This window comes from Hyla sarda, chromosome 8, assembly GCF_029499605.1.
Source record: "Hyla sarda isolate aHylSar1 chromosome 8, aHylSar1.hap1, whole genome shotgun sequence".
In the NCBI taxonomy this organism is placed as follows: domain Eukaryota; kingdom Metazoa; phylum Chordata; class Amphibia; order Anura; family Hylidae; genus Hyla; species Hyla sarda.
In genome coordinates, this window is record NC_079196.1 from 123,228,239 (window position 1) to 123,253,371 (window position 25,133).

Genomic DNA, 25,133 nt, shown 5'->3' on the forward strand with positions numbered 1-25,133 from the left:
ACCACCAGAAACAGCCTTATCAGAAACAGCCTTATCAGCATCGCTTGGACCTGCGGCAACGCTGGAAGAGGATTGTGAGGAAGAGAAGTCAGAGGAGGAATGTGGCTTTGAAGAGGAGGAGGAAGACCAACCACAGCAGGCATCCCAGGGTGCTCCTTGTCACCTATCTGGTTCCCGTGGTGTTGTACGTGGATGGGGGGAAGAAGATTATACCTTCCCTGACATCACTGAGGACGAGGAACGGGACATGAGTAGCTCGGCATCCGTCCTTGTGCAAATGGGGTCTTTCATGCTGTCGTGCCTGTTGAGGGACCCTCGTATAAAAAGGATGAAGGAGAACGACCTGTACTGGGTGTCCACACTACTAGACCCCCGGTATAAACATAAAGTGCCTGACATGTTACCGCATTACAGCAAGGCGGAAAGGATTCAGCATTCCAAAATAAATTAAGAAGTATGCTGTACACAGCATATAAGGGTCATGTCACAGCACAACAGGGATCTAACAGGGGAAGAGGTGAAAGTAATCCTCCTCCTCCTCCGACGAACACGCCGGCAAGGACAGGATGCTGTACAGACATGCTGTTGATGGAGGACATGCAGAGCTTTTTAAGTCCTATGCATCGCCGCAGCCCTTCGGGGTCCACCATCAGAGAACGACTTGACCGACAGGTAGCAGACTACCTGGCATTAGCCGCAGATATCGACACTCTGAGGAGCGATGAACCCCTTGACTACTGGGTGTGCCAGAATGACCTGTGGCCTGAGCTATCCCAATTTGCTCTCAAACTTCTGGCCTGTCCCGCTTCAAGTGTCCTGTCAGAAAGGACCTTCAGTGCAGCAGGAGATATTGTCACTGAGAAGAGGAGTCGCCTTGGTCAAAAAAGTCTGGATTACCTCACCTTTCTTAAGATGAATGAGGATGGATCCCGAAGGGACTGACACTGGGTGATACATTTGACTGAACAAGGCCTGATCAGATGAGCTGCCTTGGGCTAAAAATGGTCCACACGTTACATAGTTACATAGTTAGTACGGTCGAAAAAAGACATACGTCCATCAAGTTCAACCAGGGAATTAAGGGGTAGGGGTGTGGCGCGATATTGGGGAAGGGATGGGATTTTATATTTCTTCATAAGCATTAATGTTATTTTGTTCCAGGAATGTATCTAATCCTGTTTTAAAGCTGTTAATTGTTCCTGCTGTGACCAGTTCCTGAGGTAGACCGTTCCATAAATTCACAGTAATTGTAACTCCTTTAATCGCTTCTCATAGCTAAGATGATCCATGCCCCATATTAGTTTAGTCGCGCATCTCTGCACCCTGTCAAACTCTGCAGTGTCCCTTTTATGGACAGGTGCCCAAAACTGAACAGCATATTCCAGGTGAGGCCGTACCAATGCTTTATAAAGGGGGAGTATTATGTCCCTGTCCCTTGAGTCCATGCCTCTTTTTATACATGACAATATCCTACCGGCTTTGGAAGCAGCAGCCTGACATTGCATGCTATTCTGTAGTCTGTGATCTACAAGTACACCCAGATCCTTCTCTACCAGTGACTCTGACAGTTTAATCCCCCCTAAGACATACGATGCATGCAGGTTATTAGTACCCAGATGCATAACTTTACATTTATCCACATTGAACCTCATTTGCCAAGTGGATGCCCAGACACTTAGTCTATCCAAGTCATCTTGTAACTTATGCACTTCCTCTATAGACTGTACCGTGCTACAAAGCTTGGTATCATCTGCAAAGATAGAAACAGAGCTGTTAATACCATCCTCTATATCATTGATAAATAAATTAAACAACAGTGGGCCCAGTACTGATCCTTGGGGTACACCACTAATAACCGGGGACCAATCAGAGTACGAATCATTGACCACCACTCTCTGGGTTCAATCCAGTTACAAACTAAAATTTCCAAACCCAAAGACCTTAACTTACCTGTCAGACGTCTATGAGGGACAGTATCAAATGCTTTAGCAAAATCCAGAAACACAATATCCACAGCCATTCCTCTGTCAAGGCTTCTACTCACCTCTTCATAAAAGAAAATTAGATTGGTTTGACAACTTCTATCCTTAGTAAACCCATGCTGGCTATCACTTATAATACAATTATCCCCTATGTATTCCTGTATGTAATCCCTTATAAGTCCTTCAAACAATTTACCCACAATGCACGTTAAACTTACCGGTCTATAGTTTCCTGGGGAAGACCTAGAGCCCTTTTTGAAGATTGGCACCACATTCGCCTTGCGCCAGTCCCTTGGCACAATGCCAGACACCAGTGAATCTCTAAATATCATGAACAGGGGTACAGATATTACTGAACTTACCTCTCTAAGAACTCTTGGGTGCAATCCATCTGGCCCTGGAGATTTGCTTACATTTATATTACTTAACTTACCTTGTACCATCTCTACATTAAGCCAGTTCAGTACATTACATGATGTGTTACCAGCACTGACCTGGCCAATGTCAGCTCCTTTTTCCATAGTGTATACAGAACTAAAGAACCCATTCAGTAGCTCCGCTTTCTCTTGATCGCCTGTGACAACCTCCCCATTATCATTATTAAGGGGTCCTACATGCTCTGTCCTTGGTTTTTTTGCATTCATATATCTAAAAAAATATTTAGGATTAGTTTTGCTTTCTTTGGCCACCTGTCTCTCGTTTTGAATTTTTGCTGTTTTTTATTACATTTTTACAGATTTTATTAAGCTCTTTGTACTGTTTAAATGTTATCGCTGACCCATCAGATTTGTATTTTTTGAAGGCTATTTTTTTTTGTTTATTGCTCTTTTAACATCATTTGTCAGCCATGTAGGATTTAGTTTTAATCGTTTATATTTGTTCCCCTTTGGTATATATTTAGATGTATAGTTATTTAGAGTTGATTTAAAGATGTCCCATTTACCTTCTGTATCAGTATTTGACAACACCTCCCCCCAGTCTATGTCCTGTAGTGCAGCCCTCAGCACAGGGAAGTTTGCCTTTTTAAAGTTATATGTTTTTGCATTCCCCGCCTGTCTTTGTTTTCTACATTTTAAGTCAAAAGTAACTATATTGTGGTCGCTATTACCAAGGTTTTCCCGCACAGTTACATTACCAACCAGCTCTGCGTTGTTGGAAATGATCAAATCCAACAAGGCATCACTTCTTGTTGGGTCCTCCACAAACCGGCCCATAAAATTATCCTGCAATAAATTTAGGAATTGTCGCCCCTTTGTAGTTTTAGCCAACCCCGGACCCCAATCTATATCTGGATAGTTAAAATCTCCCATTATTACCACTGTACCTGCCCGGGCGGCCCTCTCTATTTGTTTATACAGCCGACCTTCTATTTACTCAGTGATATTAGGGGGTCTGTAGATTACACCAAATATTATTTTTTCAGTATTTCCCTCCTTTTGTAATTCTACCCACAGTGATTCCACCTCCTCAGAATCATCACACACTATGGCATCGTTCACACTGATTTTCATACCACTTCTTACATACAGACAGACTCCACCACCTTTTCTGTTCATTCTATCCTTGCGAAACAATGTAAACCCCTGCAGATTGACAGCCCAGTCATGCGAGGAGTCCAGCCATGTCTCACTGACCTCAACTATATCAATATGTTCCTCCAGTATCAAGGCCTCAAGCTCCCCAATTTTATTTGCTAGGCTTCTGGCATTTGTGAACATACACTTTACATTTCCATCCTTTATGTTATTGGGGTTAATGGGATTCAAGGGTGTAAGTTTTATTTTCCAATGAAGCCTATTCCTATTAACTATTCTAACCCCTCCCTCCGCTCCACCCCCAGGTACATTTATAATTCCCACCTCTCTATCTACACTATCTTCCCCCTCTTTTTTGTAGGTTCCCTCCCCCCAAGTCCCTAGTTTAAACACTCCTCCACCCTTCTAGCCATCTTCTCCCCAAGCAAAGCTGCACCCTCCCCATTGAGGTGCAGCCCGTCCCTACGGTAGAGCCGGTAACCGAAAGCGAAGTCAGCCCAGTTCTCCATGAACCCAAACCCTTCCTTCCTACACCAGCTTCTGAGCCACTTGTTTACCTCCCTGATCTCCCGCTGCCTCTCTGGTGTGGCTTGTGGTACTGATAGTATTTCAGAAAATACTACCTTGGAGGTCCTTGCCTTAAGCTTGCGGCCTAAGTCCCTGAAATCATTTTTAAGGACACTCCACCTACCTCTTACTTTGTCATTGGTGCCAATATGTACCACGACTGCTGGGTCCTCTCCAGCCCCGCCCAGCAACCTGTCAACCTGATCCGCGATGTGCCGAACTCGTGCGCCAGGCAGACAACACACTGTTCGGCGATCCCGGTCTTTGTGACAGATTGCCCTGTCTGTCCCCCTAATAATTGAGTCCCCCACCACTAGTACCTGTCTGGCCTGCCCTGTACTCCTCCCTCCCTCCTTACTGGAGCAGACACCCCCTGGCGGTCAGAGGCGGTATCCTGATGCAGTTCTGCTTGCTCTGTAATGGCATCCCCCTCATCTGCCAAGCGGGCAAACTTGTTGGGGTGTGCCAGTTCAGGACTAGCCTCCCTGACACTTTTTCCCCTACCCCTCTTTCTAACTGTAACCCAGCTAACTGCCTGACTGTCCTGCAACTCCGTCCCACTGTCCTCCCCCACCTCTATTCCCGAGAGTGCCTGCTTAGTGAGCAGGAGACTCCTCTCCATGTTGTTAATGCTTCTCATTGTTGCCAGTCGCCCCTCTAGATGCAGGATCTGGGCTTCCAAACGGACAACTAGCACACATCTCGCACAACAATATGCACCCTCAAACTGTTGTTCAAGGATTGCATACATTGAACAGGATGTACATTGGACTGCATTTTCCAACATGGAGGCCATCTAGTTATGGGGATTTCACAAATGTATAGGAAAAAACAGAGTCAAAATTACACTTAAATTTTTTTTGTAGACCTTGTGGGTTCAGAAATTAACACTCACAGCGATCTCAACCTCCTGCTTTCAAACTGCTGTTTTTGTAACTCCTCTTTCACGCCCCCTCTTACACAGCAACACTCAGAAGAGCAAGCCCCTGTATTTGAACTGTGAATGCCGGATGACTTGCATGACTTATCCGCCACCAACTAGGGTTCAAGCCGCAATGTTTTAAGGCACTTTCTGCCTGGCGAAACAAACAGAAATACCAAATTTTCCAGCCAGGTGTACATGCCTAATTTTTCGGGACTCTGCTGCTGCACTTGTTATGGTGCTGCAATTTTTCTGGCCGCTGCTACAGCTGCGGCTGCGACAATACTCAATTTTTCATCCACGTGTACATGCCTAATTTTTCTGGCCTCTGCTGCTGCACTTGTTATGGTGCTGCAATTTTTATGGCCGCTGCTACAGCTGCGACAACACCAAATTTTCCTGCCAGGTGTACATGCCTAATTTTTCTGGCCTCTGCTGCTGCACTTTTTATGGTGCTGCAATTTTTCTGGTTGCTGCTACAGATGCGGCTGCAACAATACCAACTTTTTGAGCCATGTGTACATGCCTAATTTTTCTGGTACTCTCTGCTGACATCTCTGTCCATTTTAGCAACCGTGGATATTAGATGTATGCTAAGGGTAGCATGGTGGCTCAGAGGTTAGCACTGCTGCCTTGCAGCGCTGGGGCCTTGGGTTCAAATCCCACTATGTGCTGCCTAATATGGGGGAATCTTATGTGCTGCCTAAAGGGGAGCTCTAACTATGTGCTGCCTAAAGGGAGGCTCTAACTATGTGCTGCCTAATATGGGGGAATCTATGTGCTGTCTTAAGGGGGGAATCTAACTATGTGATGCCTAAAGGGGGGCTCTATGTGCTGCCTAAAGGGGGCTAAAGCACGTTATTCCAAACCATTTAGGAATAATAGGTGATTTATGCCCTTTATGGATTAAAACCAGACTCTGCATCAACTATGTAATTTTCCATGGGAGTTTTGCAATGGATCCCACTCCGGCACGCCACAGTCCAGGTGTTAGTCCCCTTGAAACAACTTTTAAATCAGTATTGTGGCCAGAAAGAGTCCCTGTGGGTTTTAAAATTCGCCTGCCCATTGAAGTCAACGGCGGTTCGCCAGGTTCGCCGGTTGGCAAACTTTTGCCCAAGTTTGCGTGTTCGCGGTTCGCGAACCGAAAATTTTATGTTCGCGACATCACTATTGGGAAGTCCCTGGGGTCCAGGATAAGTCTTTTGCCCTCGCCCAAACTCTAGAGCCCTGCTCCCTTTCACACTTTTCCACACACCTCCAGCTGGAACTCTCTTACCCACAGAAATCATGGGTTTGACAGTTCTGGAAGGTGTTGGTGCTTCAGGGACATCACAGAGGTAGTCCTCAGTCGCTATGAACCCTTCCACCATGTTGACGAGCTGATCAGCAGTCTGGGGGTCTCCTTGATCAACCCACCATTGTAGCTCTGCCAGGGGGGTCCTAAAGTAATGGTCCACTATGCTCTTTTCCACGATCTGGGCAGGTGTAGAGAATTCTGGTTCCAGACACTTTTGTACTAGATGAATAAGATCATACACCTGTGAGCGGGCGGGTTTGTCCTTGGCATAGCTCCAACTGTGGACTCTCCTGGCATGAACAGCTGGTGTAACACCAAGGCAAGCAAGGATCTCCATTTTTAGTTTAGCATAGTCCCCGACATCCTGCTCCCTGAGGTCATTGTAGGCCTTTTGCAGTTCACCTGTCAGAAAGGGCGCAATCACTTCTGCCCACTCTGCAACTGGTGGTTTCTCTCTCTCTCTGCCACTCTCTCAAATACGGTGAGGTAGGCATCAACGTTGTCATCGGGTGTCATTTTTTGTAAGACCCGTTGAATGGCCCTCCTCACATTTACAGTTTCAGGGGGGCTTACTTCCACTTGTGAGGTCTGAGCAACAACAGTCTCTCTGAGCGCAGCAATCTGCTCCATTAACAAGCGGTTTGTTGCCTCTTGTTGTGCCATGGCCTGCTGGTTTGCTTGTTGCTGGGCTTGAAAAGCTTCTGCATGAAACTTCTGTTGCTGTTCCAAGGACTGCTCATGTCTCAGGTTAGCCTGCATCAACTGCTTTATCACCTCTTCCATTGTGCTGGATGGGCCTTGCAGTACAGCAGCAGCTTTCACCCAGGAAATATACTTCTAGCCCTTTAAATGTCAACAAAATTCAAATGCAGCGTTTTGTCATGCCATTGCCCCTAGCAACAGGTTGCCTGCGTCCTCCACCAATTGTAAGGAACAACTCACACGGTGGGGTCAGCAATGACAGTATTCACACTGGCAGCAGGTTTCAAACGTCCAAGAGGATGTTTGTTTAAATGATTTTAGGCACAAAGCACAGTGCAAAACAAAACAACAAAGCCTAAGCCTGTCTGGCTCTAACTAAACATCTGGATACCTCACTATCCTACTGTGGGCCTCACTATACCTCACTATCCTACTGTGGGCACTCCCACTTCCAACTTGGCTTCCAGTCCATGAAATCCAGCCCATGTAACTTAAACAAAAGAGCCCTTTGGAGCAACCTACATGTCTTAGAGCTTTAGTGAGCATTCATGGCAATAGAGTAAACCTCTCCACTAAAGTTGATATGGGACTTGCTAGGTATATGTGTCCTTGATATAAAATGCTGTTACAATGGTGGCTAGTGGTTCAGATGTGGAGGGCACATAGATGTAAAATATGATGAAGCGGCTATTATATAACTCAGATCTGTAAAGTTTCTATTATCATTAGAGAAAATGCGGAGCTCAACATTATGCTGAGGTTAACTGACTGGATCTTACAGGGGTATTCTAGGATTTTTTTTTTATTTGACTATACTACAGAGGCTGTAAAGTTTGTGTAGTTCATATAGTGGCTGTAACTGTGTTTGATGGCTGGTCTTGCAATTCGCTTGTGGTCTTTGCCTCGATTTTTAGCAACATACAAGTGTTGTAGTGCAGTGCAGCCAGAGACATTACACCACTAGTCAGGTATTGAAAGGGAGCATGTCTGAGCTTCAATGGGATGAGTCACCATTGGATGTGAGGGAGATCATTCTTCACAGGCCTGCAGGGAGTCGTAATTTCAAACACAGCACAAAATGCAAGGCAGCTCCCCTGTACTGCAATGGGGGGGGGGGGGTAGCTGATGTATGGGAGAAAGAAAAGTGACCTCACACTTACAAACAAGGGATCCTGGGACTTGTAGTTAGAGGGCAGGAACTCCAAAAGGAAATTGCCATTTCACAAAAAGAAAGCTGCAGCATTATGGTGGACTCACAACACAGCCACTTAACCCCAAGACAAGCACGGATGCTTCCTAAGCATGTCAATTACTGCCTGGTATATAAGTACTAAAGTCACCTTATGTTGGATAACCCCTATAAAGATCCCCAGGAGTCTCAGATGCCAACATATGCAGACTGATGATCCTATGCTCCTAAGCTAAGGGGTGAACATGTAATATCTCATGGAGGAACTACTACTCCACAAGCAGCTAGTTACTCCTGGGAATGGGGTACCACTTGTGTTTACATGCCAAATAAATCAAATGGAAAGGGACTGTCTAAAGAAGACACCTATAACACTGACAATCACTTCTGTTATTATTTTAGTTAACAACAGAGTAACTAAGAATAGAGGAGTCTTAAAGCACAATGTCCATGTTAGGCCAGCAGCATACATATTTAAATCTTACTCAACTTCATATCTCAAGACTTGACTGCTACTAAAGTGAGCAGGATACACTTGAATGAGAATTCTGGCAAATTCATACCCAAACTTGGCAGCAGATTTAAATGGGCACTGTCATTTGCAAAAACTTTCTATGATGTAGATAAGAACATTTTATTTTTTATTTGTAATATATATTGGTTATAAAATGTGCATATTTGGGAATAAAAAAAAAAAAACTTCTATACCTCTTACCACTAGGGGTCCTTCCACTGTTTTGTCCCTGCGGCTATTGGCGATGTGTCTTTGAGCTGAGACGTAATATAGGAATTGTGGGTGGGATAATTAGGGCTCTGTGCATGCTCCTGGCTTGTCAATCAACCTGCTCTATGAGCATGGGACGGGTCACAGACCATCAGTGCACATAAGCTGCCAGTTGCACAGGGCAGAAGTCCCCACATGATATGTGAGGTTAAACAAGGGAACCCCCCCATCCTCCTCAGTGTACTGCATGCAGTGTGTGTGAGCACATAGACAAGGGAATAAGGAGCAATAAAAGGAATAAACCCAGGATTTAAGCACAAAAACAGGATGAGCAGATTAGCATCAGTTAAAGAATAAGCCAGGAGCTTTTTTTTTTTTTTTAATATTGTGACAGGTGCAATTTAAACACATCCTGCCGCCAGACCACCATCAGAGTTGCATTTTAAATGGCCTTTATCAGCTCTATTTTTTGCTCAAGTGTAAAGAAGGCTGTGCTGAATCCCAGGATGCACTCTCTTCTCCCTCCCCTAACCATCTCTGCTTGGCTTCTGGCAATGAGCAATGCACCTCAATATGTAAAGGCAGGAAGGGATGGGGGGGGGGGGGGAGTTGAGGCGGATGCATCCTGCGGCTTAGCACAGCCACCTTGACACTTGTGCTCTGAACATAATAAAGAGAATATTCATTACATTTACTGGTTTAGATAATCAATATATGAAAGTCCCTTCCCATATAGAAGGCTTAATGCATATCAGATTTAGTAGTACAGCAGTATCAATAACATGTTAAAAAAAAAAGATTCTTAGATGTCCCTGTATCCTTGGATGATTTTTTCTTAATATAATTTCCTATGTTATTGATACTGCTGTAAAGCTAAATCTAATAGACAGTAAAAAAAACAAAAAAAAAAAAAAACCACTGCACAGCTTTAATAATTAAAGTACATCTTTTTTTCAGTGTTACCATGTTACTCTATTATCAAAGTAATTACATATATAAGAAAGTTGTATAAATAAGCTTACATACTGTGTAATTATTGGGTGAATGGAATGATTTGGACCAAACCAACAAAGACTTCCCCTGCCTCTGAGACCAGTTCGTCCAGCTGGATTCCTACCACAAAAAAGAAGAGAAGAAAATATTAAATATGGTGAAAAAGAACACTTCATATATGCATTAACCGTAAAAGCTGCTTTCCCTTCACTATCTGCACCTTATTTTCATGGATACGATATCTGAATTTAAAAACGTATGAGATCATATACGTTCATAGACTGGTACAGATGCTATTCAATCATATGACCTGAATGGACCCTGCTAGTGACTGCATTCGGAACATTTTCCAGGCTTTTTGATTGAACTGAAAAACGTGGCAGGTGGCGATTTGCAGTCCAAGTAAAAAGTCGGATATGCTTGGAAAATGACCCGAATGTAATCATTACATTCAGGTAAATAAATTAAGTGGCGTCCGAGGGAGTCCACGGATGGATACGGTTGCAGCCAATCCTTGCTATAGATGCACAAATCATAATGCAAATCTACTCAAAGAAAATACACTTTATTAAAATATAGTGTTAGGCATGACTGATGTGTACCACCACAAATAATACCTTGTTTGCCTCAGTTTGCCTTATCTGCCTAGAGAAAGTATTTTTTTTACCTAGGCTGTTCTAAAACACACGTAATAATGAATTAAACAGCCTTCAAAAGCCAATCACAAGAATTCAACAGTAGCTCATACCAAATTCTCTTCTGAACTACTGGTCATCCAAATAAAGAAAATGTTAATATTATTGACCTTTGCAGAGGTCTTCATTAAATATTTACTGATCTTCTGTTTGTTACTGACCAAAAAAACCTTTTCATATATCATGCAAATTAGAAACAAAGAAAAATGGGTGCAGTTTAAATAAAACAAAAAATACAACAACTAAAACAAACTCCAATATGTAAAAAACACAGTAACTGTATGCAGTATTACATGGCACCATTTAATAAACAGTTACACTAGGTGGATAGCAGAGACTTAGGTGCTGTGTCTGCACCATCTGGGAGATAAAATAAATAAAATTATACTACTAAAATATATAATTTCTTCCACAAAAAACAAGGACAAAATAGACTGCACCCTGCATGCAATCATTCCTAAATGCTATTGAAAAATCAAGAAACTAGTACCGTAGTTCTTCACTTACAGTGGCAGTCCATTTTGCACTACATAAGTTGCACAGTAGCTTTGACGATTTATGATTCCATCAAAAGTGTTATATCTTATTTTTTGCAGTGTCTCTGGAGAGCTAAAAATATTTGTTTACATTATTAACACATTTATTTTATATAGCTAAAACAAAATAATGTAATATTTAAAAAAGTGCTCATGACTTACTCAGTATAAGGGTCATGAAAACGTGTGTCCTTCCTGATAGCAGTATAAAAAGGAGGATTATAAATACTAAATTCAACCTGTTAATAAACACAGAAACATATTTAGTCTCTATGCAAACATTCTGTAGTGTGACAGAGAAAACAGACTTTAATTTGAACATCAAATATGCAAAAATTCAAACATGGGTATCCCCATCCAACTTCAGCAGCTCCATAGAAAATGAATGGGGCGTTGGCCTTGTACTCACAATGTGCACCATTCGTTCTGGGGACAATTTTGTACCTGTCGTCTGAATCATGGGAGTCCCAGCCGTCAGAACCCCACCAGTCAGCTAATTATTTCCTATTGTGTGGATAGGCTATAACTTCTTCAGATTGGAATAACCCTTAAACATATTTATAAATAAATATAAAAATAAATAAGACATTTACCTCCCAAGGTACTTTCTCATCAGGTACTGGAAAACGTACAACATTAGAGTCAGGGTAGCGAATATTCCTGGCATTGACATGGCATGAAGAAATAAAAGTTTCATCCTTATCCTTTAGGTCTATTTCATCAAGGAGCTTACTTGACACTATTAACAAGAAATGTACAAGTATCAAGTATAAAGTAATGGTTAAGTAGTAATGGTTAAGTCAATTATATTTATTAGTAGTATGTATTATAGCGCACAGGCTGCAAATACACACACTTTTAGGGCCACAAAAATATTCTTTCATTGTAGCACATTTGTCACACCTGAATATAGCCTTTTTCAAATGAACATATCATTAGAAGAAAAAAAGTTACCCAAGTAGCCCTGTTGTTAAAGCCCACTCATCATTGCAGAATCATTTTAATTCAGCTACAATGGGCGTGCACAAAGGCATAACTTGAAGCTCCTGAGACTCCTGAGGGCAAAATCTGTAAAAAGATTCCCCACCTACTATATGGTGTCTTTAATATAATAATATGTATTTATATGGTGCAAACAGATTCCGCAGCACTTTATGATTTTGAGGATATAAATAAAGAAAATATCAGACATTACAATATCACACACTAAATTCTCAAACAAGAGGAGTCAGTGACCTGCTTCGGGAGAGCTTACAGTCTATGTTGTAGAAGGTCCTTGGGCATTAGCGGCCAGGTGCAAATGTTACCTCTACCTCTGCACCTTTAAAGGGTTAAAGTCAGGGCTCTAACTAGGCCACTTCAATAGTGGCAGATTGTAATATACTTAGATAGTAAAGCTGGGGTTATCATGAACAGTTGCAAGGAATGCTGGTCAACCTGATGTCTTATTAATTCCCCCATGTTTCCTGGTTCCTCTGTGCACCAAAACACCAAGTTTTCCTCATTCCCGAGCCAAACTGGGAAATGTTTGAAAGTTTAGCAAGCCAAGGCCACCCCGAAATTCTGGTCTAATCCGGGCAATCTGGTTCAACATACAACCCTACTGTGTTGATCCAGAGAAATGCAAATGGCCCAATAAGGCTCATGCCAATTGCCCAATATAAAAGGAAAAATTCCTTACTGACTCCAATACGGTAGTCATAATAAATCCCTGAATCAACATTCTATCCCCATACATCCAGTATCCATATAATATTTTTCAAGAAAAACATCCAGGCCCCCTTGAATTTGTTTATTGAGTGAGACATCATAACATTCTGTGGCAGAGAGTTGTGTAGTCTCACTGCTCTTACAGTAAAGAATCTCTGTCTGTGATGATGGTGAAACCTTTTTTCCTCTAGATGTAGGGGATGCCCCCTTTTCATGGTTACCATCCTAGATGTAAAAAGATCATTAGAAAGATCTATGTATTATCCTTTCATATATTTATACATTGTCATCAAATCATATTTTATCCAAACTTACTGAGCTTACAGTCCACCACTACCCCAAGTCCTTTTCTATAGTTGTTTTACCTAATGTGTTATTTAGCTGTTATTTTGTTCTGCCCACCCAAGTGCAGAACCTTACATTCCACATAAAACTTAATTAGCCATTTCTCTTTATCTATATTTATCTGCCAAAGGCAGTGCCCATCATTAATCTGCTGCTGTGCCTTATTTTTCAGCTGTTATCTAATACAGAGTTTCCCAACCTGGAGTATGCTTACTCCCAGGGGTACACAACAGTTTTTCTGGGGTACACAAAAAAAATCCCTAAAAGTGGCCATATAGCAGTTACAGAGCAATTCCTGGTCGAGCAGTCACTGATGAGCAGAGATCACAGACAACACAGTAGTGACTACCAGACCGGGACATGAATGCTGGAGGTGAAGGACCTGTGGTGTTGTCACAATCATGTGACCAGTACATTTTGGGACAGAGCTCAGCAGGACAGAAGAGAATCCCATGCTGTGAGCATAGTATATTCACTGCTCTTACGCACGGGCTCCTCCACTCCTTTGCCTTTCCGTACAGCATTGGAAAGGGAAATTGGCGGTGTGCTCTCGGATGCTAATTGGTGTAATGCATTGACCCTCTGTCATAGATCTTCCATCTCCTGCAGGATACACGAGACTAATTATAAAATAATTTCCCGCTGGTATAGAGTTCCTGCTCTTCTCTCCCGTATTTACCCATCTGTCTCGGATTCTTGCTGGAGATGTGGACATCGGGGAGGTACTATGACGCATATATGGCTGTCCTGCCCTATGCTTGATGATTTTTGGGCCTCCGTCCTGGACACAATCCGCACACTCACCTCCCTAACCCTCCCAAGGGACCCGGCTGTCATACTACTCTCGATCCTGCCGCGAGACACACCCAAACTTACTTCCAAACTAACACATTTCCTACTACTATCCGCCAGATCAGTAATCCCCAGACTATGGAAGTCCTCTGTGGCCCCCACTCACTCATCTTGGCTTAGGGAAGTATCGCACATCTGTAGAATGGAGAAGCTGCTGGCGGATTCCAGATGCCAATGCACCAAATTTCATGAGGTTTGGGCCCCCTGGCTGGCCTTTGTGTCCTCGCCCGATTTTAGAACCCGGCACTTGGATGACTCGAGGGGATGATTGATCGACGGTTGGGGACTGATCCGGACAGGTATGTGCTCCACGAGAGAACCTCACTATATGCCGCCTTCAGCCTGTGGTCCTAGCTACTCTCTTATCTTGTCTTCCTTTTCTATTCTTCCCTCCCTCCTTTCTATTTCCACTCACTTGATTCACTCTTTGACCTGCCTGCCCTTTCTTATTCTTCCTCCTCTCCATCCCCATGTCCCTTGTACTCCCCTTCTTTCTTCCCTCCCCTCCCACCCCACTTCCCTCCCTTCCCACCCCACTTCCCTCCCTTCTTCCTTCTCCCTCCGTTCCCCTCTCCTCCTCAAAACCCCCGCCACCTTCTTTGTCTCAGGTTTGCCTCACACTAGCCCCTGTTCCACTTATATGTTAGTCCCATGGCTACGAGTAGGTGTCGCTCCAGCTAGCTCCATTGGACTTCAGAGGTCATTTCTCACTTAGATAGTGACTGTTTCTCATGCCTGTCTATTACCTCTGAACTGTGTAGTTTCAACTTGATTGCACTTATTGTGGGAGCTCTTTCCAGATGACGTGGGATGATGTTGCCACCTGTGACTATGTTTTGTGATTTACAATGTTGTAAGTACTTGTTCATACTGGCGAGATGTTTCTTCTATTTCCCGGTTGTCATTGTTGTATATGATACTTAATGATAATAAAACGATATTTTGGAAAAAAAAAAGAAGAGAATGTGGCTGAAGAACACGTGATAGCCCAAAAGCAGATCGGCCGGGAGAACCTGTAAGGGAGCCTGGTGAGAAGAAATCATCCTGTATCATACTCGCAAGGCTCTGTTGGTGTGAAGTCACTGTTTATATACATCACAATCTAAGGATAAGTAATATAATGTATCTACACAATGACCTTACCAGCAGAATAGTGAGTGCAGCTCTGGAGTATACCATATGTTACTCCTGAGTTACAACATATATTAAATATAGGATAAAATTTAGGATGAGGAGCAACATCTGGTATACTCTAGAGCTGTACTCACTATTCTGCTGGTGGGGTCACTGTGTACATACATTTCATTACTTATCCTGTACTGATCTGGAGTTATATCCTGTATTATATTCCAGATCTATACTTTCTATGCTGCTGGAGGAGTCCCTGTGCATACATTGCATTACTTATCCTCTACTGATCCTGAGTTAGGGTGCATGCATAGCCTGATTTGTGCATCCGGCAGCAGGATCCACCGGAAGGATTTCAAAACCGCATTCTCCCCTATCCCTGGTGGATCTGTGTCATGACTTATTTATTTCAGTGGAATGAAACTAAAACAGACAAGTTTTCAGTTCGGGTCAAAAACTGGATACAGTCAGAAAATGAGCCGACCAGAGTCTCTACCTGACACTGTTGGCTCATTAAAATGACTGAGATATGGCACAGATCCTCCAGGAATATGGCAGCAGGCAGTTATCAAATTATCCGGCTGCTGGATACATAAATTGCGGTGTGCATGCACCCACCTTTTCATCTGGTATTATACTCAAGAGCTGCATTCACTGTTCTGCAGGTGCAGTCACACTGTGTGCATAGGTGGTAAGAAAAGCAGGGGGCCTGGGGAGAGGATATAGAGTAAAGAAAATTGTATCAATTTAAAGTAATAGCAACAATATTAATTACAAAAATGTTAAATTTTTGGAAATGGGCTGCCAAGGGGGTACTCTGATAAAAAAAAGTTTGGGAACCATTGATCCATCAGATTAATCTAATACATAACAGATAGTAATACCCTGTTCTCTTCTAAGCTCCTCTTTAAAGGGGCCGCTGCTGGCACTGGTCCTGGTGGAAAAGAAACACTGTAGACTCTTCTCAGTGTCTAAAAAGGGTTTATTAATAGCACAAAAGCAACACGTTTCTGTTCCGAACTGGACCCTTCTTCTGGCAAAGTGCAGATGCACTTTGCCAGATGAAGGGTCCAGTCCGGACCAGAAACGCATTGCTTTTGTGCTATTAATAAACCGTTTTTAGACACTGAGAAGAGTCTACAGTGCTTCTTTTCCACCAGGACCAGCGCCAGCAGCGGACCCTTTTCTGCTCTTTTTCATATCCTGCCATTACTGGGACATCGTTGATGCTCCAGAGGACCGTGGCTGCGGACCTGGGATATTTACCTAAGGCTGTCAGAGGTGTTGTGCTCTCAGCGCAACCCAACTCAGTGAGTGCTACTAATATACTTGTCTTCATCTCACCTAAACATCCTTCACTAGGGGCGCATATCTCTGTTTTTTCTTTATTTCTCATACAAGCTCCTCTTTAAGTCCAGGTGGTACCACACTGACTCCGTTTAGCATCAGAATATAATATGTGGCCAAGTACGGTACTACTGGATATGAAATTGATGATGGGTGTAAGGATGGTATAGTCTGGTCTTGTCTGATGAATTAAGGATGAATGAATTAAATATCTGGAGTGGGTTCTGAATTAATTTCGAGGTGAGGTTTATTTACTTGTATTGCTATAGAAGCTGACAATGGTTGAAGAAGCAATTGGCCAAAGATGTTTTGGCAGCCAACTCTGCAGTCATTGGGACAAGTCATCATGGCAGTCTGGGCAGTAAATATATTGACTTTAATCAAGGAAAACACCACCTGTGAGATAATGCAGGACAGTTTAGCACACATTGATTATTGTGTTCAATAGCATTTCATACGATTGTGGGGTGCTGAGTGGTTAAGACAACAGCCAAGGACCTAGTGAAGGACCCTAGTCCTGTCATTTTAGTACTTTCAGCACTCCAAAGGCAGAGTGTACATATCACTGTGAATACAGAAAAATAAGGAAGAACACTATGTACAATTAGGCTTCACATCACTGCACCATAGTAGCTAAAATATAACTTTTGTTTTGCATTAAATATAGATTTGAGTGCAAAATCTACATCAATTCCCCCCCCCCCTCCTTTAACCTGGACACAGAGTTGTAGTGAGTGGCTCAATCATCATCCATTTACTTTTGTAATTTACTTTTGTATCTGTCATGACTGCATATGGAGGCTGCATTGGTGGCGTATGTGTTGTTGCTTTGATCCCAGTTTATGTCCCCTCATGAACCCCGCAATCTCCGGGGTAAAATTTTATTATGGATATTAGTTTGTTATACCAGTAACGTATCTTGTATGTTATTTTGTGTGTTATTAATACGGACTGCATTAATTAAAAAAGTTATTGTTAGCCAAATTTATTATTATTATTATTATTATTATTATTATAATAAGAGACTTTCTCCATGGTTATGATTACAAAGAGTATATTGTCAATTCCCTTCCATTCTGCTACTATTGGATATTACTTCAAACTATTGTGAATGTTGATTTTGGACCTTATTTGCTTTCGAAAACTATGGTGTCTTAACACACATACCTACTAAAGGCTATGTAAAAGGAGGGTGTACTGGCAAACTTGGTAAAATACTATACACTGCATTAGAGGTGTATTGCAGAGTGTTGTGCAAGCGATTGTTTATTCCAGTCCTTCATGTAAAATAAAAAATAATATAAAGTATAAAAATATAACTAAATAAACATTGGTATCTCGACGTCTGGCAATGTCTGAACAATTAACACTATTAACCACCTAGTGAACCTAATAAAAGAAACAAAACAGGAAGGCTTCATTACCAATAACTGGAGCAGACTCTTTGGAACCAAATCCATTATCCAGGAGTGTGTTAACAATCCAGTTTAATGCTTTTGCAGATCGTAGTGCCTGGTTAAAAAAAAAAAGTATTTTAAGTACCAGCTCATTTTAATATTTGATACCAACCAGCTTAAATCATGGGCATTCATACAGCCCATGAGGTCCTATTCAATAATAGCCCTGAATCATAAATAAAAAGACAATGTGTGTCACAGGAAATAGTATAGTCATTTTATACTGAAATATTTTCTTTAATTTCTGCAAAAATAGTGTAGGGCTACCGTTACATGAAATATATTTGTGTTCTGGGCTTCACACTCGCGCTCGTGATTACCGCAATATATATGTACCTGTATGGAAGACCTTAAACTAAACAAAGCGGTTAGATTTGTGCCCAATAACCATGACGGAGGGCACGCCTTAAGTGGGCATACCCTCTGATGGAATAGATTGAAAAAAGGGAGGGTTGGGAGGGTCCGCAAAACAATACGTACGCTCCGCCTGTTGGAGCAGGGGCGTTATATACCCCTGGCCCTACCCACAACTTCTAAACGCCCCGCCTGTACGTGTGGGGGGGTTGAGATACTCTGCCCCTCATACAAACCTGTAAAGATGATACGGTAACAGTGCATGCCCTCATCATGCCCATGAGAAACTGATCCATGCTTACAATATGTCTATCACCTACGTGGAATGACGGCCGACGTGTGTTCTAACCTATGTATGTCATGAACCTAACGAGTATGCAAAACCTTTAATGCCAGTAATTGGTCCTGTATGTCCGGCTGATGTGGCTAAAATGTTGTGTATGACAGCCCCGTATGAAAGAAACACAAATACGTCAATGCTGCCAGAATGGCATTGTGACCCTGTAAATGTATCTTTAGACCAGTAAGCGAAAATATACGTGAATTGACCAATATGTGAATGTATACCTTAACTGACCACTAAGCGAATGTATACCTAAACGACCACTAAAACCAATATGTATAAAATGACAACTACGCAACCGCATATACGAACAACCCTTATGTGAAACGTGTACATGGAATAACCATTATGTGAACGTATACCTGCCGAGACCACTATGCAAGCGTATACCTGAAACGATCCATAAGCAAGCGACCCCAATGAGAGCACATACCTGAAATGTCCACTTCTGGGAGCGTATACTAGAAATGACCACTATGCAGGAGTGTATGTGAAAAGACCCCTCCGAAATGACCATTATGCGAACATAAGCATGCAATGACCCCCGCGGGTGTGTACCACAAATGACCGCTGCAGGTGTGTACATGAAAACGACTACTAATCTGAGCGTGTACCTGACGAAGACCCCTAAGTGAACGTCCACCTGAAATGACCACTATGCAAGTGTATACATGAGTGACCAGTATGTGAGCGTATATCTGAAATGACCACTAAGTGGATGTATACGTGAAATAACCATTCTGCGGGTGTACACATAAAAACCACTGTACGGGTATGTACATGAAATGACCCTTGCAGGTGTATACATAAAATAACCAGCATGCGGGTGTATACATCAAATAAACACTATGCGGGTGTAGGTCTAAAAAGACCACTATAGGGGTGTATACATGAAATGACCACTATACGGGTGTATACATAAACGACCACTATGCGGGTGTATCCCAAAAATAACCACTATGCAGTTGAATCCATCAATGGCTACTATGCGGGTGTGTAGATGAAATAACCACTGTGCGGTTGTACACATAACATGACCACTATGCGGGTGAATGTATAACATGACCACTAAGCGGGTGTATTCTAGAAATTACCACTATATGGGTGTATACCTAAGATGACCACTATGTGGGTGTATACATAACATGACCACTATACAGGTGTGTACCTAGAATGACCAATATATAGGTGTGTACATGAAATGACTACTATACGGGTGTACGCATAAAATTACCACTATGCGGGTGTATACATAAAATGACCCCTGTACGGGTGTATACATAAAATTACCACTAAATGGGTGTATGCATGAAGTGCCACTGTGGGTGTGTACATAAAATAACCACTGAATGGGTGAATACATAAAATAACCACTGCGCCGGTGTATACCTAAATAACCACTATACGGGTGTATACCAAAAACAACCACTATACGGGTGTATGCATAAAACACCACTATACGAGTGTATACCTAAATAACCACTATAAGGGTGTATACATGAAATAACCCCTATGCGGGTGCATACGTGAATAACCACTATATGGGTGTATACCTGAAATAGCCACTATATGGGTGTATACATAAAGGACCACTATAAGGGTGTATACCTAAATAACCACTATACGGGTGTATACCTAAATAAGCCCTATATGGGTGCATAGATAAATAACCACTATACAGGTGTGTACATAAAAATAACCACTATACGGGTGTATACCTGAAATAACCACTATGCGGGTGTATACTTGAAATAACCACTATACGGGTGTATACCTGGAATAAGCGCTATACAGGTGTATACATGAAATAACCACTATATGGGTGTATACATGAAATAACCACTATACGGGTGTATACATGAAATAGCCACTATACGGTTGTATACATGAAATAACCACTATATGGGTGTATACATGAAATAACCACTATACGGGTGTATACATGAAATAACCACTATATGGATGTATACAGGAAATAACCACTATACGGGTGTATACATGACTAACCACTATATGGGTGTATGCCTAAAATAACCAATATACGGGTGTATACCTGAAAGATTGTACTGTATACAAGGCATACTGTGACCACAAGTACCAATATATGCTGTAACCATGTAGAACCGTAAGTACCCACCTACACTGTGTGCCTGAAATACCGTGACTGTATGCCCTTTAACAATGAAGACTGTATAAAACACATATTAAGAAATATTACCGCCATTTGCCCATAATGATCACTTGAACCATCAGTACTGTTACCGAAAACACCATGACCGTATGTACCGTAACAACTATGACTGTATTCCTGCAAACATCTAACCAATCGTGCTATGTGCACTGTGTTCGTGAAAAAAACGCATCTCAGCAATGCACTACCCACAAACCAAATGCACCGTAGGCTGCTAACAGTATATATTGACATCATATTTTTTTTTCCTTCTTGCCGGGAGACCGGGCACGTACCACTGATGAGGGACCGCGAATCTGGTCCAGTCAGCACTGTTCCCCGTTACCCTGAGTACCGCTGAAGTACTGATCCGGTACTGTGGAAAAAGCCCCGCCCCCCGGAAGCGCAGCCGTGAGACGTTGCCGGCCGAACAACCAAAACCTGTATACCGAGCCTGCGTCCTGCAGTGAGGTTACCCTCATGCCCAGCACTGCATATGCCTTGCATTTACCCCCGGCTCCCGAATCCTGGGAACAGCAAGGCCCGACCTCACCTGACCACAAGCTGATCCTCCAGTCCCGCCGGACATCATCCCGTTACTACCTTCCATGCCAATGAATCTCCCGCCAACCCTGGTGTCAGCTGACAGCGAAACCTCATCACAGCGGCCGACCTCCGCAAAACGTCACGTACGCTCTGCCTGTAGGATCAGGGGCATTATATACCCCTGGCCCTACCCACAACTTCTAAACGCCCCGCCTGTACGTGTGGGGTGAGATACTCCGCCCCTTACACAAACAGCCAAATCGGCTTTACACATATTATAAATGTATATGTACATATACATGTATACAAGTGATCTTCATTGAGTTAAAAATAACACTGAAAGAATTATTAAAATTATTTTTACCTTTGGAACATAAAAAATAAAAATACATGTAGGGAATGTCCAAAGTATTGAAATATAACTTTATTCATCTCACATGGAGAACACTGTAATCGAAAAAAATAACCACTGCTAGAATTGTTATTTTATGTCACCTCGCCTCCCCATACAACAGTAATAAAAAAAAAAACATTAAAGGAGTACTCCACCACTATACATCTTATCCCCCTGTCCAAAAGGATAGGGGATAAATTGTCTGCTCGCTGGGGTCCCGCCACTGGGGACCCCATGATTTCTCCTGCAGCACCCCGTTCCTCAGCTGCACAGAGCAAGGATTTCTCCGTGGCTGATGACGGGTGATACAGGGGACGGAGTATTGTGACATTACGCCCCTCAGTGCAAGTCTATGGGAGGCTGCAATGCCACCTTTCCTTAGGCTTGCATTGAGGGAGTGGGGCGTGACGTCATGAGGGGGCGGAGCCGTGACATCACGATACTACGTCCCCTGTATCGCCCGTCATCAGCCACGGAGGGAATAAGATGTCTAGGGGTGGAGTACCCCTTTAAAAGTAATATCTACCCTACAACGGAACTACTACAAATTTCAGCTCATCTTGCAAAAATTTGCAAAATATATATATCCCCTGAAATGTGTAAAATCGGGAGCTGGAATCACCTATCTTTCAATAATCTGGATACCCAAGCTGAGACTCAGCTTAGCAGTTTTCATTCCGGGCTTCTGACCAAGTTGGTGTTTTTCCTGCTATTTGGATTTCAAGGCATCTGGAGTTGATGAGCTGACCCTATATCCACATCCACATTGTCCTATATCAACTTAAATGGCTTTATAGAGGGAAGGGGCTTTCTCTTTGTATTACATTTTAGCCATGCTTTTTGTAATCTATCAAAATTGTACTCAGAATGATGCATTTTTCCATGATTTGTGAAATCACAGTAAACTTCAAACTATGCTGGAATCCTAAGGGAGTTTTACTAAGGTAATCATGACAACAAATGGTGTAGATGAGAGAATGACTTGGCAATGAAAGGAAAGAAGCATATAAATATCTTGCACTTCTGTGACATTAACAGTGGATCAGTTGTTTCTTCAATAAAATACTGCAGAGGTCATTGTGTGATTTTTAGGTCACTGTTATATTTATTAAATAAATGTATACATGCAAAATGAGTACACAAAAGAACAAATACCTGTTCTTCTAAGAAAACCAGTCTGTTTTCCATAGTGCCAGTCCTTTTTACTTGATCCAATTCCAGCATGTCCATGACTGTGTTTACTCTACAAATAACAGGTACTATTTATTAGAGAAGTGGAATTATGTGCAACGGAAGATCAGACAAGTAATCTGTTGTAAAGAAGCTTCAAAATCTTATACATTAGGAATTGGATTCTTCCATGACATACTGGTATGAAAAGTTAAACAATTAAATCTGATGACTATATTAAAGGGGTACTCCGGTGTAAAACTATTTGTTTTAAATCAACTGGTGCCAGAAAGTTAAACAGATTTGTAAATTACTTCTATTAAAAAAAACAAAATACTTCCAGTACTTATCAGCTGCTGTATACTAAAAGGAAGTTCTTTTCTTTTTAATTTTTTCCCAGTCTGACCACAGTGCTCTTTGCTGACACCTCTGTCCATGTCAGGTACTGTCCAGAGTACAAGCAAATCCCCATAGCAAACCTCTCCTGCTCTGGACAGTACCTAACATGGACAAAGGTGTCAACAGAGAGAACTGTGGTCAGACAGAAAAGAAATTAAAAAAGAAAATAACTTTCTCTGTAATATACAACAGCTGATAAGTACTGGAACGGTAAAAAAAAATGTAATAGAAGTAATTTAGAAATCTGTTTAACTTTCTGGAGACAGTTGAGTTAAAAAAAAAAAATGTTTTCCACTGTTCCACTGTTTCAACCAACCCTTTGCTGATTATGATGCCTATATTGTTACGCTGCAGTAGATGTGAGTGAACCACGCTTCTAACTGAAGAGCTCATCCTAAGTTTAGTACAGTTTAAAGTGCTGCTTGTTTTCTAGGCCTGCATCTGATGTCTACCATTATATGGGGCACTGTACAAGGGCTTGGATTGCCGGTGTGTAGGGTGTTTTTTAGTAAATGTACGGTGATATGTGTTCATGGTGTGGTGAATATTTTTTTCCTAACCCCCACAATGTCACAGCTGGAGGTTATATTACTGCTGGAGCATTATAAGAGGAATATCTGATATCAGTTATATACAGGGGACAAGTCATAGGAAAAAAAGTGGGGGAACTCCCTCAAGATTTCCAGCCACACCCCTAACCACACCCGTATGCACGCTTAAGCACACCCACTATGGGTAGCATGAGCTATGTTCCACACATTACACTTCTTTCTGGCACTGAAGGGGTAAAAAAGAAAACAAAAATGTTTTTATTATGGAAGTCAATGGTGGTCAGAGGCTACTTTACTCTGCTTATAGTGGTACAAGTCAAGGATGCATGCCTGAGGAGTCTCTCTATTTGTACTTCCAATCGAAGCATATAAGGGGACATCACCTCATAGCTGTGCTTTTTAATCTGTGTCTGTCCTGTTGTTCTAAAACTACAACTCGGTGTGCAGGGAGTTGTAGTTTTGGAATAGCCAAAAAGCCACAGATTTAGTTGTCAGGAAATACTGGGAGTTGTAGTGTTGCAACAGTTGAAGAGTCAAAGCATTCAAAACATTGTTTTATAGTGCACCACCATGACTTCTCTGCAGTTTAGGGGGGTCTGCTTAGTATCCCAAATAATACATTGCAGGCAACATATCACAATCCAAATGCACTAAGGTTGTCAGGATATGCTGGAAGTTGTAGTTCGACTCAATTATTAGGGGGACAGACAGGGCAATCTGTCACAAAGACCGGGATCGCCGAACAGTGTGTTGCCTGCCTGGCGCACGAGTTCGGCACATCGCGGATCGGGTTGACAGGTTGCTGGGCGGGGCTGGAGAGGACCCAGCAGTCATGGTACATATTGGCACCAATGACAAAGTAAGAGGTAGGTGGAGTGTCCTTAAAAATGATTTCAGGGACTTAGGCCGCAAGCTTAAGGCAAGGACCTCCAAGGTAGTATTTTCTGAAATACTACCAGTACCACGAGCCACACCAGAGAGGCAGCGGGAGATCAGGGAGGTAAACAAGTGGCTCAGAAGCTGGTGTAGGAAGGGAGGGTTTGGGTTCATGGAGAACTGGGCTGACTTCGCTGTCGATTACCGGCTCTACCGTAGGGACGGGCTGCACCTCAATGGGGAGGGTGCAGCTTTGCTTGGGGAGAAGATGGCTAGAAGGGTGGAGGAGTGTTTAAACTAGGGACTTGGGGGGAGGGAACCTACAGCAAAGAGGGGGAAGATAGTG

General features: G+C 42.4%; 1 protein-coding gene across 5 annotated transcripts in view; it reads right to left on the minus strand.

The window, feature by feature from the left end:
• Positions 1–25,133, minus strand: part of TRPM2 (transient receptor potential cation channel subfamily M member 2) — a 577,304-nt gene that overhangs the window by 118,701 nt on the left and 433,470 nt on the right. For 4 of the 5 annotated variants that reach the window (XM_056536782.1, XM_056536781.1, XM_056536783.1 and 1 more), the window contains 6 exons: positions 22,947–23,034; positions 17,952–18,039; positions 11,739–11,884; positions 11,308–11,384; positions 11,117–11,218; positions 9,948–10,034 (listed from right to left, as the gene is read on the minus strand). In XM_056536782.1, coding sequence (XP_056392757.1) covers positions 9,948–10,034; positions 11,117–11,218; positions 11,308–11,384; positions 11,739–11,884; positions 17,952–18,039; positions 22,947–23,034 — 588 coding nt within the window. Of the gene's footprint in view, positions 1–9,947; positions 10,035–11,116; positions 11,219–11,307; positions 11,385–11,738; positions 11,885–16,782; positions 16,880–17,951; positions 18,040–22,946; positions 23,035–25,133 lie in introns of those variants that run through there. The other variant, XM_056536786.1, reaches the window with a different exon arrangement.